We start from the raw sequence: 16711 nt of genomic DNA on the forward strand, positions 1-16711 counted from the left end.
ATATCCATAACAGCCGCCGCCGCCACGCCACCCACATCACATCGTCAGGTCTCAAGCGTGAATGCAAAGGGCAAAGGGCAAAGGGAAAATAGGCAATGCTCGGCGGTGCTGGGCGGTGCTACCCACCCACGTCTCGCGTAACATTATGCGAGGCATTCGCTATCCACGGGGTTGGGACAGGAATGGGCGGCAGAGGAACGGCACTATTGGGGTTGGGTTCATGCGTTCGGCTCACACCAAGCACCAAGTCACGCAAGTCTACGAATAGGTGAACGAGTTTGGAGGGAGGCAATCACAGCAAGCATGGCAAGGTAGTACTCGACAGCCAGAGGGCGTCTCCCAAAAGGGCCAATTACTAAATGCGTAGAGCAGATCCCGCGCAGTCCCCCAACCTGCCCGCTCCTTGGCTGTTGGGTTGCGTTCCATCAAGCCATGCACGCCATGTTGGAGAGAAGATAGTAAAAAGTTTGTCTAGCTTAGGGTTTAAGGTATGTTGTGCACCTGTCATGCGGCGTTGCCATCCCATCTTGTGGTGTGGATAGAGTGTCGGGCGTGGTTATCTCGAGTTTGTTATTCTCTTTGATGATGAACGCGGCGGAGATGGCTGACATGTTTTGTGTGTGTACGTACCTATTTCAAAAGACTCGAGCGTAGTCACCAGCTTTATTACACGGTACATAGAAGTGTTCCTTGGCTACGAGGCTGGACCAACGTGGGTGGTGGTTATATTGCTGACTAAAAACTTGCGCACCCCACTTTTGGCACCTTCCCATCTCAAGCCATGGCCACCCACCTACCCACCCATATCTGCAAGAGCGAAGGTTGTTTTTCATCAAGACCCGGGGAAAGGCCCCTGACCCCCAAGAAAGGATGTGCTGTGGCCTGGAGTAGCGATGGCTGCAAATGCTACCTTGGAGAATTCTGAGCTGTGACAGGTGACAGTTGTGATGAATGTCGAGACGAAAACCTTCCAAGCCCAGTTGTTTCCGGCATTCTCCACCCGTGCCTCTTCCTCAGGAAACTCAACCGACTCCAGCTTGTTGCAACCTACACCACCTCTACACAGCACAGTCACAATCCAAGCCCCCCGGCAGCCCAGTAGTAGCAGCCTCCATCTCCGCCCTGCCTCGCTCAGTTCCGGCCCGGCCCTCCCCTCGTCCCAGGTCCAGCAGCAGCTCCGAGCAAAGCTGTGTGTGCTACCTACTACCTCGATAGCTCACCGGCATATTCCAGCTCTCACTCACCTTTGCAGAGACACAAGCTCCAGCAGAACCACCGACGCTGGCCCTAGAATGGCGTGACCCTGGGACCTGGATTTGTTCTTCTTTTTATTTTATTTTATGCTTCTTCTCTTTGTCGGCTCTGCTACCATCGACCACCGTTCCGTCCCTTCGGCTCAACTCTAACTGCCGAGCCAGCTCTGGTACCTCGTCCACCTTCCACCGCCAAAACCCAACAAGCAAAAGGCCCCGTGCCTGTGCCTAAGCTGCGGGCCAGCGCCGCTGACATCGCGTGCCGGTTGGAGGGGGACCTCTGAATGTTGGAGCTGCTGACGGGACAGACTAAACCCGCTCGGACTTTCCACAAACCTGTGGACGTCCTTTCTCTCTCTCTCTCCAGGTCCGCCGAGTCGCCTGTACAAGATTCGTCCAGAGTCCTGACTGACTCTTGTCAACCTCAACCGTCGACGGCTTGACAGTTCGTCTTATTTTCCGGCTCGACATTCTCACGGACGGTCTCCTTCATCTTCGTCCCACCGCTTGCTGGCCTCGAGGGTCTGTCGGTTTCAGCTCTTGGGGTGTCTAGAACGTTGAGAGAGCCTCAAGCACACGGTGTCGATCTTTTCGGTCTCTTCACCTGTGGCGATACAGCGCGCGTTATAAACAGGAAATTCCGCTCTCCTGAACCAGACCTCGGCAGCATCCGACAAGTCTTGTACCATCCGACCACACAGAAGCTCTCGGTTACTTCAGCCAAAGCACTGGCGATAACCTCTCTCCATTCGACGCATTGCTCGCCAGTCTTGTCACTGCCTGCGGCGGTATGAGCTGCGAGCTTGGTCTTGCTTATCCTACTCACAACATTGTCTCCAGCAGCGGCTGGGACACAGGTTCTGTCCGAAACCTTGAACACCTCGCAAAACCTTGCTGAGCAAGAAACAGAACAGGCTTTTCCCCCTCATCTCCCTCTCAAACAAACATACAAGATGCCCATCATAAACGGGCAAAAAATGGCCTGGTATGTCTTGCTTTTCTGTTTGTCCCGAGGTTTCCTTGCTGACGCTCATGCCTTGACATAGCGGGCCATGCATTCGCGGCCATCGCTCTACGAAATGCAACCACTATAACGAGCGGGTGATGGTGCCGGTGAGGAAGCCTGGTCGCCCCCTGAGCACCTGCCCCTGCCCACCTGGGAAACCATGTGTATGCGGCGGCGTTAGAGTTGCCATTCCGAAGAAGCAAAAGTGCCATTGTCCAGCTGGGACTGTCGACAGTGCTACCAGCTCCGAGTTCGACCCTTCGCCAGTTGACACACCCATCTCACCAGCATCACGCACCTCTTCGAATCGAGTCACCAAGTCGGGTTCGGGGTCCAAGTCAGCCAGCCGAAGGCAATCGCTTGCGCTTGCGAACTTGGAGAGGATGGATCCCAACTCCATCAACCTGATCCCGTCGCCCAATGGAAATGGAATGATTGGAATCACGGCCATGGTGAGCCCAAGGGACGCGACGTTTGGACATCCGATGGGGATGGTACCTATGGGACCTCGGGAGTCTTTTGTGCCTGCACCACCACCGGATTTTGGTGGCCCAATGGGATACAACATGCCCCCAAGCATGCCGCCACACATGCCACCGCCTCACTATCCCCCGCATATTCAGATCCCGCAGCATATCAAGACGGAAAATGGCGGATTCGTCCCGATGCTGAACGGGACTTTTGTCTCGCCAGTGCCCATTCCCGCCTTTGCCGATGGCCCTCACCCACAGGGAATGCAGGCATTCAACGGGCCGCCGCCGCCACCACCTCCCAATCCTGTTCTCGAGCCATCGGCCATGTCCAAGCCGAAGGGAGGTTCGGGAGGCGGGGGCTGCTGTGGTGGCAAGAAGGCACCCCCTATTCAGGCGCCTCCTCCAGTGCCGGCTCCTCTTCCTACCCCTCCTCAGCAGCAAATGCCGAACACAATGCCACCACCCCAACCACAGAACGCCCCGTCAGGCGGAGGCGGCAGCTGTTGCAGCAGCAAATCTTCGCAGCCACCCCCCATGCCCCAGATGAGCCCCAACGCTATGCAGGCACCCCCTCAGCCGGGTTTTGGTCAGGGATTCATGCCCCAGTATCAGACTCCGATCGATATCAAGATGGAAAACATGCACCACCATCAGCCATTCCAGTTTCCCGGTCAGACTGTGTTCACATATCCCGCCGAGTATGGCTCATGGCAGATGCCTATCAACCCAGCCATCTGGCAGCAAGTTGTCTCGCGGCCGCCCACGCAACAGCAACACGAGACGCCTATTTCTGCCACTGCTCCCAACGGCAACAACGGAACCGTGGGCGGGAACTCTCACGAGTGCGGCTGTGGTGAGGGCTGCCAGTGTGTTGGCTGCCTGGCTCATCCGTTCAACTCGCAAATGCTTCAGTATGTGCAGAACGCCTACAGCCCCAACAGCAGCCACGGCAACAGCGGGAGCGCGGATTCCAGCGCCAATGCCAGTCCCAGCGCGAACCCTTTGAACCTAGCGAGTTCTGTGGAGATTCCCAGCGGGCCGGAGCTGCCGCCATCACACCAGACACAACCGCAGCCACCACCAAGGCCGAACGCGAACGAGTCTGATGGCTCGTCGAACGCGCCCACTCCACCGAACGAGGGATCGCCGGCTCTGTCGAATGAGGAGGAGCTGACGGCGCTGGATTACTATTTTGTCCACTTGCCCATTTCGGCTTTGTGCGTGGGGGCGTTGGACATGTGCCCTTGCGACGAGTCTTGCGAGTGTGTGGGGTGTTTGGTGCATAACACTGCGGGATTCCCTCAGGGGGATGGGGGATTCTCTTAGGTTTCTTTCAGTGATAGGTGGTTTATCGTGTGTTGAGTTTGGGTTGGCATTTTGTTTTTCTTTTCCTTTTTTTTTCTTTCCTTGGCTATCACTCTATTTCGAGATACCCATGGGCTGGTTGTCGGTGCTCATTTTCAGAGGGGAAAGGTAACACAGGCAAGAAAGGGGGGGGTTTGATTTCGAGATTGGTGACAGGAAAAGGGGGGGTGGGCATTTGTGGCTGTGTTGAGGAGGTGATACCCTACAATGGACATTTGCCAGCTTCATCACAGGATTTGATGACAGCGAGAGGTGGGCGGGCATTGGCAGCTGTATCAAGGAGTTGATGACCTACATTGAAGGGGTTGGGCAAGGTGGGTAGCGTTGTGAATAGAGCTATGGATTGTGTTGAAGGGGTGTCACACGGCTTGAGAGATAGGCACGATAGGCAAATGGAGATGGGTTGACACTGTTGATTGTCAATAGATTTTATCAGTGTGGCTTGATGATGTGCCGTGAGAGTATTTGAGTTTGATGGGGACACAAGATGCTAACTGAACTTACCTCGATTACGAACAGTTCGGGTAGGGGGCTTGGGTAGTTATGCTTGTTGGACCGTGGATGGGAAAGGTGCGGCTCTGGTTAAGGGGGATGGCAGCATCTCCGTCAGGCAGCTGTCTGAGGTGTCGGAGATGAGAATGGTGGGTCGAAACGGAGGTTTTGTTGCACAAGGTCTTGGCGGTGCATAATTGGAAACGGGGGAGAGACGGCGTCAACAGTGGGTTGGGGGAGAGCGTTAACATTTCTTTTGGGGGAGGATGTGGAAGGGCGCACTGACAATTTGGCGCGCGGTGAGTGAGAGTCTCCGGGCAGTATATACCAACAACTTGGCCATCGCAAAAAATTATAGAAGAGGAATAGAGTTTTTAAAGAAGCTGGGCTTTTGTACTCGGTATTTCAGCTATTTCACTTGTGTTATTTCGGAACCAGATTGGGAAGACAACTACAAAAAGAGGACAAGATGCTCAACTCGAGAACACGATCAAGATCACCTGCTCGCTCACCATCACGACGAGATGGTGACAGAGACAGGGAAAGGAGGCGTGAGAGGGAGCGTTGCAGAGAGAGGAGCCGCGATCGGGGAGATGGACACCGCTCTCACCACCACCCCTCCCGTCACCATCACTCGTCACCACCAACATTGCCCTTCCACCGCGCCCCATTAACCAAAACCTCACTGCACTCCCACACCCAGCTCTTTCAATCCTACCTCTCCACCGTCAAGAATTTGTCTTTGGGCTCCCTCTCGGAAACGGAGGCAAAAGGCCGCTGGAAGAGTTTTACCGGAAAGTGGAACAGGGGGGAGTTGAGCGAGGAGTGGTATAACCACCCTTCTTTACCACCACCATCATCAAAGATACACACCCCTTCCTTCTCTCCTGCCCCCTCAATCCCAGAACTGAACCCCGGCACCAACAAATCCGACGATGACGACGGCGACGACGACGATGACGATGAGTACATCCCTCCTTTACCAACCCAAAATCAAGCGCAGCAGCATGGTCGCCATGGCCCAGCAATCCCAACAAGAGATGACCTTACCCACCGCGACGAGCTGTTGGAGACGGAAAGGGGGCGCTCTCTTGATGACCACCGGTACGAGAGGAAAACTTTTAGGAAACTCCACAGGGAGCAACTTGACGAGCTTGTTCCAAAGGCGGACCCGGGGTCGAGGGAACGGAAGCTGGAGAGGAAGAGGGAAGTGACTGAGAAGCTGAAGGGGTTCGGACAGGACAAGGAGCAGGGGGTGGAGGAGGTGAACGAAGGGGATCTGATGGGTGGTGATGATGCGATCGAGGAGCTCAAGAGGATGAAGAAGTTGAGAGAGGAGAGGCAGAATCAGAGGCAGAGTCGGAGGGAGGAGGAGGAGATGCTGAGACGGCAGGAGAGGGAGGAACGGGTGAGGGGGTATAAGGAAAGGGAGGAGAGGGTGATGGAGGGGCTGAGGGGGTTGGTTAGGGAGAGGTTTGGGGGGAGTTGAAAGTGGGGAGGCTGTCTTTTGTGATGTCTTTTGTCGCTCTCTGTTGGGCAGTTCGATACCGGTACCGTGCATCCCTTTCTGCACAGGGCAGCACTGGAAATCCCATTACATGCATAGCAGTATTATTCGACCTACCAAGGGTTCATCATGTCCCCAATGTTTCCGCCACACTTCCCAGGTTCAATATCAATCATATGCCTCCCAAAACTCCAAATCACACACATAAAATTAACATTCACACCCCCCTTCCCTCCCAAGCTCCACCATGCCTATCAAAATGAATTGACGCCTCCCAAAATGCAGCCAACACGTCAAAATTCCCTTTCCAAACGCCCTCCCCCCCTATGCCTTCCAAATCCCAACTGAGGCCTTACAAAAACTTGACACCCAAATTCTCCTCCCCCCCCAACGTCTGCGCCTTCCCCTTTTTGACCAGCACGCCCACCGCCTTGACCAGCAACTCCTGATCCAAACCCCAGAACTCTGTCACGCTGTCAGCCACGACCCCTTTCTGCTACCCATCATCAGAAACTCACCGGACCCCCTCGTCCCCTCCCCCTCAGCCAACTCATAAACAGTCACCACCCCCCCCTTATTCCCCGTCTCGTCAGCCCACCGCTCCAACAACCCCGCCCACTCCTCCGGCGTTCTCCAGTACACCCAGACCAGATCCCCTTCTTTACCTCCATACCACTCCGCCCTCCCTTGTCGTTTCATAAAATCGATTATCTCCCTCATGTAAGAGACTTCCAGCCGCCGGTTGATTGTTTCGTTGTTGAAGAGGGGGTAGATAACCGATGCAGGGGAAGTGGTCGCATCGGAGAGGGAGATGCGGTAGAGCTTGTGGTGTCGACAATAGGCCAAGATGAGGGAAGACCACTTGGAGAGCTGGGCGTGCCGGGTCGAGAGGTTGATTTGGGGGGTGAAGAAGGGGGGGAAGGAGTGCTCTTTTGGGAAGGGGAATGCTGCTGTTGCTGCTGCTGCTGGGGGGGGGTTGGTGGTCATGATGGGAAGGTGTTTGGCTGCTGTAAATAAGTCCTGGTTTGGATTGGTTAGATGAGTGTAAAGGAAAAAGGGAATGGGTGAGGTTGGTTGTTGATGAGATGGGAAATGTATATGGGATGGGTTGGTGTGAAAGTGGTGGTGGGGTTGGATGGATGGAATAAAGAGTGCCAAGACCTTGTGCCTTGCATGGCGGGGGGTTGTGGTTCTTCTGACTGGACCGTCAAGGTTCACATGATGAAGATGGGAAAAGCTTGTCGTAAGCAGCAGCAGGTAGACTTTTGATACTCATCATCAGGATAACAAAAGCGAGAAAAATAATAAAAAATAAAAATCCCACGGTATATCCTGATCCCTAACCATATCCTACTCCTAACCCATAGACCAACAACATCCGTAAAATAAAACTCGACCAAAAAAAAAAACACAAAAAAACTACATGTCAATAGCCTGGGTATCATCTCTCATCTCGTCACTCCCCAACTCCTTCTCCAGCTCGTCCGCCACGAAGCTCTCGTACTCCTCCAAGTTCTTCTGCACGTGCATCTTGAACTTGATCACGTCGTTCAGCATGCGCATCGTCTCGGTATGCAGCTCCTCCCTGAGCGCGTTCGCCCGCAGCGTCAACTGTTCGTACCTGTTGATAGTCAGCAAAACGATCTCTGTAGGGTTGGTTTGGTGTCGGGGTTAAAACTCACTCAATGTTCGTATTCATCTCCCTCTGCTCCATCAGCTGCACGCTCTCGCTCAGCTGCGCCCTCATCTTTGCCAGCTCCTTCTCCATCTTCTCAATCTGCGCGTCGCTCGCCATCTTTTGCGCGCTCGTCGACTCCTTGGTCTTCTCATACTCCTCCTCCGCCGCCCTCACCCGGTGCTGCAGCGCCTCCACCTCGTTCCTCTTGTCCTCAATCGCCTCCTTGGCCCGGTCCAGCAGGTCATGATCCTCCATCATCACGTCCAGCGCCTGTTTTCTCCGTTCCGACACCTCCTTCCTCAGCACCAAGAAGCTGTTCTTAACCTCCCCGCGCAGGTCCAAGTTCAGGATATGTGCCGGCTGATACCCCGTCGTCGAGTCCTGCAGAAGCCTATCCCCCTGTCCCGCCGCGGCCGACGACGACGGCCCCAGCGACGACGAAAAGTCCGACGGCCCATCATTCACCGTAACCTGCAGCTCGTACTCCTTCCCCTTGGCGTTGACCGCAGTGGCCGGTATCAGCCCGATCTGATAGGCCACCGTGTTGAACTTGTCCACCGCCCTCTCCAGCTCCTCCAACCTCCTGCTCGCCTCCAGCTCCCGATCCAGCACCTTCCGCTTCACGTCCTCCAGCCGCAGATTGGCAGACTCTATCTCCCTCTGCAGACGCTCCCGGTTCCCGGTCATCCGGTCGATATCCTGCATGCTGATCCCCTGCTCATCCACCGCCCTCTGCAGCCTCCTCCTCTCCTCCTCCGCCTCCCTCACCTCGTCGACCAGCTTCTCCAACTCCTGCTGCAGAATCCGATTCTTCGCCTCGTACCTGTCGGACTTTTCCGAAACTAACGTGTTGTACTCCTCAAACTTGGCCCTGTCCTCCTGCATGATCTTGAAGTGATTGTCCAGCACCGCCGGGTCAGGCGTGCTCTTCTCCAGCTCCTCAATCTCTTTCTGCAACCTCTCGTTCTCCGCCTCCAGCATCTTGAGCTCCTCATAGTACTTTGCATTCCCGTCGTGAAACTCGGCCGCCATCCTCTCCACATGCGGCGCCAGCGCGGCCTCGACATCCTCATCCCCCGCGTCATCATCCATGTTGAGCCAGTTCTGGTATGCTCGCGTCAAGAAGTTGAAAATGATGGTGTCCCCCGTGACGTCGACCCCAGCCTCCAGACAAGCCTCATCATACTGGTTGTGAGCATACCGATCGAGCATCTGCGCCAGCTGCATCATCCAGTGCAGCAAACCCAGAAACGTGCTCCAGTTCTGTCCTCCCACGGCCGCGATTTGGGATTTCGTGATGCTCTTCTCGTATGGGTAGCGCATTTGCTTCAGGAGCGGGGGCACTTCTTGGTCAATGTTCTTCTGGAAGCGATAGCTGGGGTCGATGCGCCTGTAGAGCCACTGGAACATGAAATTGAAGTCTTTTTGGGTGGGCGACTTGATGAAGTTGTCCGAGAGCTTGTGGCTCATTTCCATCTCAAAGTTGTTTTGGGCGAGGTATTCGACGAGTTCTTGGCCCAGTCGGTTCTGGTAGGACCGGTCTCGGAGGGGACGGGGGTCGCGGGGGACGCCGGCTGCTTGGGGGGCTTGTTGGAAGAAGCTTTGGTGGCCGCCCGTTGGGATACCCATCCCGCTGCTGCTCGGGCCGCCGACGCCCGAGGGACGGGCCCGGTAGACGCTGCTGCGACGGTCGTTGTCTTGACTGCTCGAGGGTCCTCCGCCGGCGGTGTGGTAGGACGGTTTTAGGGAGGTGGTGTTGCCGCCGCCGCCGGTGTAGGCCGATACCGAGGCGCGCTTGACCGAGGAGAGACCTACGTCGGCGAGGTTGGTGCCGGAGGAGGAGCGCTGGAACATGGGCTGGTTTGGACGTTGCAGGGCCAGGGAGTGGCGCGAGCCGGACATGGAGCGTGCATGGCTGGCTGGGCCGCCGATGCTGCCAATGTGGGATTGTCGCTTCATGGCGGAGGGGGGCTGGGGGATGGCAGAGTTGAGGTTGAGACCCCCGAGGGTCTCGCGCGGTCGACGGCTCGACATGGTTGGTGATGTCAAAAAAAAAATGGACTAGAGGGCTGGTCCCCCCTCTGTCGTTCACACACGCCCCTCCTGTTGTTTTGCACGGTGAGTTTGCCCAGTACGCCGGCGTATCGCGGGATGGTTGCTTGGCCCGAGGGATATGCGCAAACAGTCGGTACTTTCGTCGAGGTATCGAGAGATTTGTCGTCGAGGTTCGCAGCAAGGTCGTTTTGGCAAGTCGCCGAGCAACAGCGGCGACAGGAGCGTTGCGACAATTGGCGAGAGCGACACTTTGCTGTACAGCGCTCGGTTGCTGTGGTAAACAAAACATGCGGGCGGGGCAGTTCATTGGCCGGCCCCGCCCTCCGCTGCTCTGAAAGGGCTTGGCAGGTGGCACGTGACGCCGGCCATTCAAATCCGGGGGGAAAGCACCAGTGGCAAGAGCTCCGCTGAAAGAGGAAACAAGGGGCATGGGCCGGCATGAACCTCGGCTTTCCGCGCGCCATTGCATTTCCCAAACGGTCGTCATCAGCTACTACTTTTTGGTCTTCTTCAGCCCCAAACGCGTCCTCCAGTTTCATCAATTTCTGCTCTTCCACAGAAAAGGGGCTTGATCTCAAGAGGAGGGAGATACAACATATACGAATATGGCTATTCGTGAGGAGCTTGTCGCTTCGGCAGCGACGTGTAGGTTGACCTAGACCGACCCAGGATCGAGACATCCAGATGCATGCTGATTTCCACTGTCATCTAGTCCTGCAAGACCCCAGCGTCGCCGCGTCCCCGATCGAGAAGAAGGTCGCCTTCCTGCAAGCAAAGAACCTGACCCAGGAAGAGGTAAACGCTGCCCTCGCTCGCGTCGGTGCTGGCGTAGCGCCGCCACAAGCATACACATCCCAGGCCGTAGTCCCAGCACAACAGCAACAACAACAACAACAACACCAACCACCCCAACAGTACTACGGGCAGCAATACCCCCCACAGCAGCAATACCCCCCATACGGATGGCAACCACAACCACAGCAGCAAACCGTCCCACCTCGGCGTGATTGGCGTGACTGGTTCATAATGGCTACCGTCGTCAGCGGCGTCTCCTACGGCCTCTTCTCCCTAGGGAAGCGCTACGTCTACCCCCTCATCGCCCCCCCAACCCCCGAACGGCTGGAGCGAGACAAGAAATCCATCGACGAGCAATTCGAAAAGACGTTTGCCTTGGTGGAGCAGCTGGCCAAAGACACGGAAGCCCTCAAGGCCGCCGAGACGGAACGCACCGAAAAGCTCGACACGGCCCTCAACGAACTCGAGACGGTGATCGGAGACCTCAAGTCGGCCAACCGCCGCCGCGACGACGAGGCGCAGCGGGTTAGGGATGACGTCCAGAGCCTCAAGGACTCGATCCCCCGCGCGTTGAACAACCAAAAGGACCTCACTGACACCAGGCTGAGGGAGGTCAATGCTGAGCTCAAGAGCTTGAAGACGTTGATCACGCAGCGGATGAACCCGACTGCCACTTCGACCAGTGTGAATAATTATCTTCGCCCGTCCACCGGCGGAACCACTCCTGCTGCTAGCCCGGCTGCTGTGACGCCCGCGGCCCCGGCTACGGTTGAGAATGGGGATGAGGCTCCCAAGACTACGACGTATTCGGATTATTTGACTGGTAACCACAACCGGACCGGTTCCGCTTCTGCCTCGTCGCCTTTTAACAGCGGGATGACGGCCAAGGCGTCGATTCCGGCTTGGCAAATGATGGCTTCGAAGAAGGGTGCTGCTGCTGCGGCGGCGGGGCCGTCGTCGTCGTCGTCGACGGAGGGTGGTGAGGCGGCGGCAGCGGCGGGGGGGAGCAGTGGGAACAGCACTGATACCCCTGCTGCGAGCTCGTAGAGGGGGCGATAGGGGTGCTGGGGTGGATGCCATAAGAGGAAGTGGAGGAGGAGGAGAAGAAGAAGGAGGAGGAGGAGAAGAAGGAGGAGAAGAAGGAGGAGGAGGAGGAGAAGAAGGAGGAGGAGGAGGAGAAGAAGGAGGAGGAAGAGCCGGCGACATGTCGCTGGCAGCATGTGATGAGGAGGATCAACAGTTGGATATATGATTAATGTGTACCGGTCAGCGGGGTAGTGTTATGGGGGGGTTGTGGCTTTTGTACCAGTAACATTATACTACAGCATTGGAGTGTTTTTTTCGCTCAAACATTTTGTCGCAAATATTTCGCAGCGGGCATTATTAGGTTTTTTAAGCATCTGGTCATCTCATGAGATGTGATTCATGTCGGGGCAATTGTGATGGATAGTGCTGTTTTGACTTATGCAGGTTGGTATGGTTCTCTGGCTTCTTCTCCGGACTCGCGGGCTGTTATAAGAGTGCGGGTGTCCCCCCTCGATCGACTCGACATCAACAAACAAACAAACGGAGGAGGGAAGCATTTGACCCGACAGTTTGGACAGGTGTGGGGAGCGAACGGTAAGTGTATGAACTTTCCCATGTTGAGGGCTACATAAGTTTGGCATGTGCTGATTAGGTTTCGGGGGGAGACAAATGGCACCACATTGGCATTGCGGGAAGCGGGAGGTGCAGTAGGCTGACAAAGCTGTACTAGCGAAAACAAAGGTTGCCAATGCCGGGGCGGGGAGAGGGGGGTGGAAGCCGAGGTACAGGTTTTTGGTGGTGGTGTTGGTGGTTGTTGGTGGTGACGGTGGTAGTGGTGGTATGTCTCTCTTTCATCCCAACTTTTTTCGTTGATAGACAGGCAGGAAGAAGGTTCTTGGCGGGCATAGCAATGTTGACATGGCTGCTGGGTTTCACCATGACGTGCGGATCTCGCCATGTCTGCCTGGGGTAGTGGGAGTGTTTTGGGATGGGGGGGAAATCATTGGATGATGGAGGGGGGTGGAAGGGAACTTGTACAAAGTGGGATTTGCTTGCGAGTGGGATGAATGGGCTGGTGGGTGGTGGGCCAGATCTGAAAGAAAAGAACCCCTGTCAGAGCTACTAACTCTACTATCACTACAACGCCGTTGACGGAGGATGTATTGATATATTTCGACCTCGCTGCTTTTTTCATCCCTCGGTTTCTCAACCATTATTCTATCTTCTTCAGTCTGTCTGGCCACTCTGCCTCTTTTTCTTTTTGGTCAATATCATTTTGATACAGCCTCCCCCCCCCCCCACCCCCTTTTCCTTCAGTTCCCTTCATCTTACCTCACCACCACAATGACCACCACCACACTCCAAGAAGAAACCCTCACCGCCGCCTCCCTGGCAGGCGGCGATGTCCCCCCCACCGTCTCCCCAACCCAACCACCAACCTCGGACCCATCAACCTACAAATTCCTCAAGGCCATGCTCCCCCACCTCCCCTTGCTCCTCCGCACCGCCGTCCTCCACCTCCTCCGCCTCTCCCCCCAGTCCCCCTACCTAAACCTCAAAACCGCCCTCATCGTCAGCGTCCTCCGCGCCTACATCAACCCCCCCAACCCAAAGACCATCTCCGAAACCAAACACTTCCTCAACCGCTTCCCCAGCATCAAAGGCAAGATCTGGGTCGCCACCTACTCCATCCCAACCCCCACCCCAGAAACCCAAACCGCCATCCAATCCCTCTTTTCCAGCGCCATCACCGCCCTCTCCCACGATGGAAAAACTCGTCTGCCGTCAATGCCCGAGGTGAGGAGTGTGGAAGGTGAATGGACGGGCTACCGCGCCAACGCCACTTCCTCCAGCCGTCTCCCGGAGGGTTTGTCGCAGGGGGAGCTGTACAGCGAAATGATGAAGGAAGCAACCGGCAAGTCAACAATCCTCTACTTCCACGGCGGCGCCTACTGGCTCATGGACCCAGCCACTCACCGCCCCACAACAAAAACACTGGCCAAAGTCACCGGGGGGAGGTGCTTCAGCGTGCGGTACCGTCTCGCGCCAGAGGACCCGTTTCCGGCGGCGGTGATGGACGGGTTGGTGGCTTACCTGGGGCTTCTATACCCGGAAGAGGGGGCTTTTCACGCTGCTGTTCCGGCGGAGGAGATTGTTTTTGCGGGTGATAGGTAGGTACCTCTTCCCTTCCAAACCCCCCCTTCCAACCCCCCTTTTTTTTTCTTTTTTTTCCCGCTTCTCCCACATATCACTAACGTTTTTTTTCTTCTTTTTCCCCCCTATTCTAGTGCTGGTGGCAACCTCTGCTTGTCGCTATTGCAGCTCATCCTCCACCTTCACAGATCAGGCCGGAAGGAAGTGATGTACAACGGCAGAACAGTCGACATCCCAATCCCGGCAGGCCTGGCGTTGAACTCCCCCTGGACAGACGTCACCCACTCCTCCCCGTCTTGTGTGTCAAACGCACCGTTTGATTACCTACCCGAACCATCTGTTCTCCACTCTGCAGAATCCAAACGCCCTGCTTGCTCCATCTGGCCTTCTACCCCCAAACGTCGCCACATTTATGTCTCTGACGAATTGATGACCCACCCGCTGGTGTCGGTGGTTCTGGCAAAGAGCTGGGAGGGAGCGCCGCCGGTTTACATCTGTACAGGCTGGGAGCTGCTCGCGGATGAGGATAAGTATCTCGCGAAAAAGATGTGGGAAGAGGACGGGGTGAGGGTTAGGTTGGAGGAGTACGAGGGCATGCCGCACTGTTTTGGGTTGATTTTCCCGGGCTTGAAGGAGGCGAGGAGGTGTTTTTCGGGGTGGGGGGGGTTTATCAAGGAGGTTGTTGAGGGAAGTGGGGAGAGGGGGAGTAGGTTCTTGACTGTTAGGGCGGGGACGCTGGAGGAGGTGGAGAGAAAGGGGGAGGAGATTAGTCGGATGAGGGGGGATGTGGTCAGGAGGAGGATGGAGGGGATGTTGAGGGGAGGGCCGGAGGCGGTTGCGAAGTTGTGAGAGGGGGTTTGATGATCTGGGAGTTTTGGAAAAGGGAAAGCGGGCGTTTTGGTTTGGGGGTTGGGGATTGGGGATTTTTTGACGTACATGGAAGGAGAAAAAAATTACATACCTGAATTATAATAATGTATAATCCGATAGCTCCTAGTTGGCAGATATCTTGGTGTCTTTTCATCCTGGCTGGTGGCTTGAATCTGTACTGACACATCCAAGCCAGTTCAGGTTTACTCTGTTGGCTAGCTGGAAAGTGCCAGCAACCAGTCAACCAGGCTAACCATCTCTACATTCACCCGCTCTCTCTCTCTCTCTATATATATATATATATCTCTCTCTCTCTCTTTCCTCAGTTACATTCTCCTCAACCGTTCGACAGGGGCCCTTCCCCAGAAAGAATCCCAAAATCCCACCATGAGCCGGGACCCACATGGTATCATTTCTTGGCAACACTCTTTTGCATCTCACTCTCACCTTTCCCATCTCTCACCCTTCACCTTCACCTTCACCCACCACTCCCCATCCCCCCTTCCCACCTCCCTGGTGGCCCCCCACTCGGCCCAAAATGGACAAGCACCTCAAAACCCTCCACTCCCTCTCCAAGACCCTCACCACCCTCCACCAAACCCGCACCCCCTACCGCATCAACCACGGCTCAACAAACTCCACCCGGCCACGCCCTTCCTCCGGCACAGCAACAGTCGACATCTCCAGCCTGAACAACGTCTTATCCGTCAACAAAGCAACCAAAACCGCCCTCGTGGAACCAAACGTCCCAATGGACAAGCTGGTCGAAGCTACCCTCCCCCACGGCCTGATCCCCCCGGTAGTGATGGAGTTCCCAGGCATCACCGCCGGCGGCGGATTCGCGGGCACGGCAGGGGAATCCTCCAGCTTCAAGCACGGCTTCTTCGACGACACGGTCAGACAAGTGGAGATGGTTCTCGGAGACGGGAAGATCGTACGGTTCGGACCTGACGACGAAGAAAAAGGGGACTTGTTCCGCGGAGCGGCCGGTGCGGTGGGCACGCTGGGGGTCACGACGTGTCTGGAGATTCGGCTGATGGACGCGAAAAAGTTTGTCAAGACGAGATACCACCGTGCCGGGAGTGTGGCCGAGGCGGTCGAGGTGATCAGGCGGGAGGTCAGGAACGACAACAACGACTACGTGGACGGCATCCTCTTCAGCAGGGACCACGGCGTGGTCGTCACGGGCGAGCTCACCGATGTCAAGCCCCGGGCGGCAGAACCACGGACGTTTTCCCGCGCGTGGGACCAGTGGTTTTACCTCCACGCTCAGAACCAACAACAGTCCGAGGAGTACATACCCCTGGCGGAATACCTCTTCCGGTACGACCGCGGCGGCTTCTGGGTCGGCGCCGCGGCCTTTGAGTACTTCAAATTCGTCCCCTTTACCAGATTCTCCCGCTGGTTTCTGGATGACTTTTTGCACACCAGGATGATGTACCGCGCGTTGCACGGGTCGGGCGAGAGCGCGAGGTTTGTTGTGCAGGATGTCGCCATGCCGTTCGAGACCACCGAGGCGTTTGTGGATTACACTGCCGAGTCGCTGAACATCTGGCCTCTTTGGCTGTGTCCGCTCAGGCGGAGGGCTCCGCCGACGTTTCACCCTTTTACCACTGTTCCGGAGGGGGTCGTCAGGGAAGAAGAAGACATGATGCTCAATGTGGGCGTTTGGGGATGGGGGCCGGACGAACCGGCAAGGTTTGTGGAAAAGAACAGGGAGTTGGAGGCAAAAGTCAGGGAACTGGGGGGCATGAAGTGGCTGTATGCGCACACGTATTACGCCCAGGACGAGTTTTGGGACATGTACAACGGCAGGGGGTGGTATGACGAGCTGAGGGAAAAGTACAATGCCGGCCACCTGCCGAGCGTCTGGGACAAGGTCCACGTTGACCCCGAGGCGGCCGGGAACAAGAAGAGGCACTGGCTCAAGAGGCAGGTGCCGCTGGGGGGTTTTTATGGTATTTGGAAGAGTATTCAGAGCAAGGATTATTTCCTGCATCGGAATGCGGCCTGGAAGTGGAAGGGGGAGGAGTGAGC

At 56.1% G+C, this 16711-nt stretch overlaps 8 protein-coding genes across 8 annotated transcripts; 5 read left to right on the top strand and 3 right to left on the bottom strand.

Annotated features, from left to right (window-relative positions):
- Positions 1–872: 872 nt before the first annotated feature.
- Positions 873–4058, top strand: QC762_408950 (uncharacterized protein; the record flags this gene model as incomplete). The annotated part of the gene is made up of 2 exons (XM_062890351.1): positions 873–2238; positions 2300–4058. The coding sequence occupies exons 1-2, from the start codon at positions 2207–2209 to the stop codon at positions 4056–4058; spliced, it is 1791 nt and encodes a 596-aa protein (XP_062743574.1). The 5' UTR covers positions 873–2206.
- A 1000-nt stretch (positions 4059–5058) lies between these two features.
- Positions 5059–6078, top strand: QC762_408940 (uncharacterized protein; the record flags this gene model as incomplete). Its single annotated transcript, XM_062890350.1, has 1 exon — positions 5059–6078. One exon carries the CDS (start codon positions 5059–5061, stop codon positions 6076–6078), a length of 1020 nt encoding a protein of 339 aa, XP_062743575.1.
- Positions 6079–6564: 486 nt separating this feature from the next.
- Positions 6565–7083, bottom strand: QC762_408930 (uncharacterized protein; the record flags this gene model as incomplete). Its single annotated transcript, XM_062890349.1, has 1 exon — positions 6565–7083. One exon carries the CDS (start codon positions 7081–7083, stop codon positions 6565–6567), a length of 519 nt encoding a protein of 172 aa, XP_062743576.1.
- A 254-nt stretch (positions 7084–7337) lies between these two features.
- NDC80 (kinetochore-associated Ndc80 complex subunit ndc80) lies at positions 7338–10156 on the bottom strand. The gene is made up of 2 exons (XM_062890348.1): positions 7779–10156; positions 7338–7717 (listed from the first exon to the last, which is right to left on the bottom strand). Exons 1-2 carry the CDS (start codon positions 9806–9808, stop codon positions 7516–7518), a joined length of 2232 nt encoding a protein of 743 aa, XP_062743577.1. The 5' UTR covers positions 9809–10156; the 3' UTR covers positions 7338–7515.
- A 103-nt stretch (positions 10157–10259) lies between these two features.
- Positions 10260–12356, top strand: PEX14 (peroxisomal membrane protein pex14). The gene is made up of 5 exons (XM_062890347.1): positions 10260–10474; positions 10542–11724; positions 11797–11879; positions 11931–12244; positions 12316–12356. The coding sequence occupies exons 1-2, from the start codon at positions 10435–10437 to the stop codon at positions 11669–11671; spliced, it is 1170 nt and encodes a 389-aa protein (XP_062743578.1). The 5' UTR covers positions 10260–10434; the 3' UTR covers positions 11672–11724; positions 11797–11879; positions 11931–12244; positions 12316–12356.
- A 354-nt stretch (positions 12357–12710) lies between these two features.
- QC762_408902 (uncharacterized protein) lies at positions 12711–14956 on the top strand. The gene is made up of 2 exons (XM_062890346.1): positions 12711–13821; positions 13939–14956. The coding sequence occupies exons 1-2, from the start codon at positions 12995–12997 to the stop codon at positions 14651–14653; spliced, it is 1542 nt and encodes a 513-aa protein (XP_062743579.1). The 5' UTR covers positions 12711–12994; the 3' UTR covers positions 14654–14956.
- On the bottom strand, positions 14931–16171 carry QC762_0067320 (uncharacterized protein; the record flags this gene model as incomplete). Its single annotated transcript, XM_062883690.1, has 2 exons — positions 14931–15811; positions 15976–16171. 2 exons carry the CDS (start codon positions 16169–16171, stop codon positions 15375–15377), a joined length of 633 nt encoding a protein of 210 aa, XP_062743580.1. The 3' UTR covers positions 14931–15374.
- On the top strand, positions 15213–16709 carry QC762_0067330 (uncharacterized protein; the record flags this gene model as incomplete). The annotated part of the gene is made up of 1 exon (XM_062883691.1): positions 15213–16709. The coding sequence occupies one exon, from the start codon at positions 15213–15215 to the stop codon at positions 16707–16709; it is 1497 nt and encodes a 498-aa protein (XP_062743581.1).
- Between the last annotated feature and the right edge of the window lie 2 nt (positions 16710–16711).

Source organism: Podospora pseudocomata, chromosome 4 (genome assembly GCF_035222375.1).
Source record: "Podospora pseudocomata strain CBS 415.72m chromosome 4, whole genome shotgun sequence".
NCBI classification, from domain to species: Eukaryota; Fungi; Ascomycota; class Sordariomycetes; order Sordariales; family Podosporaceae; genus Podospora; species Podospora pseudocomata.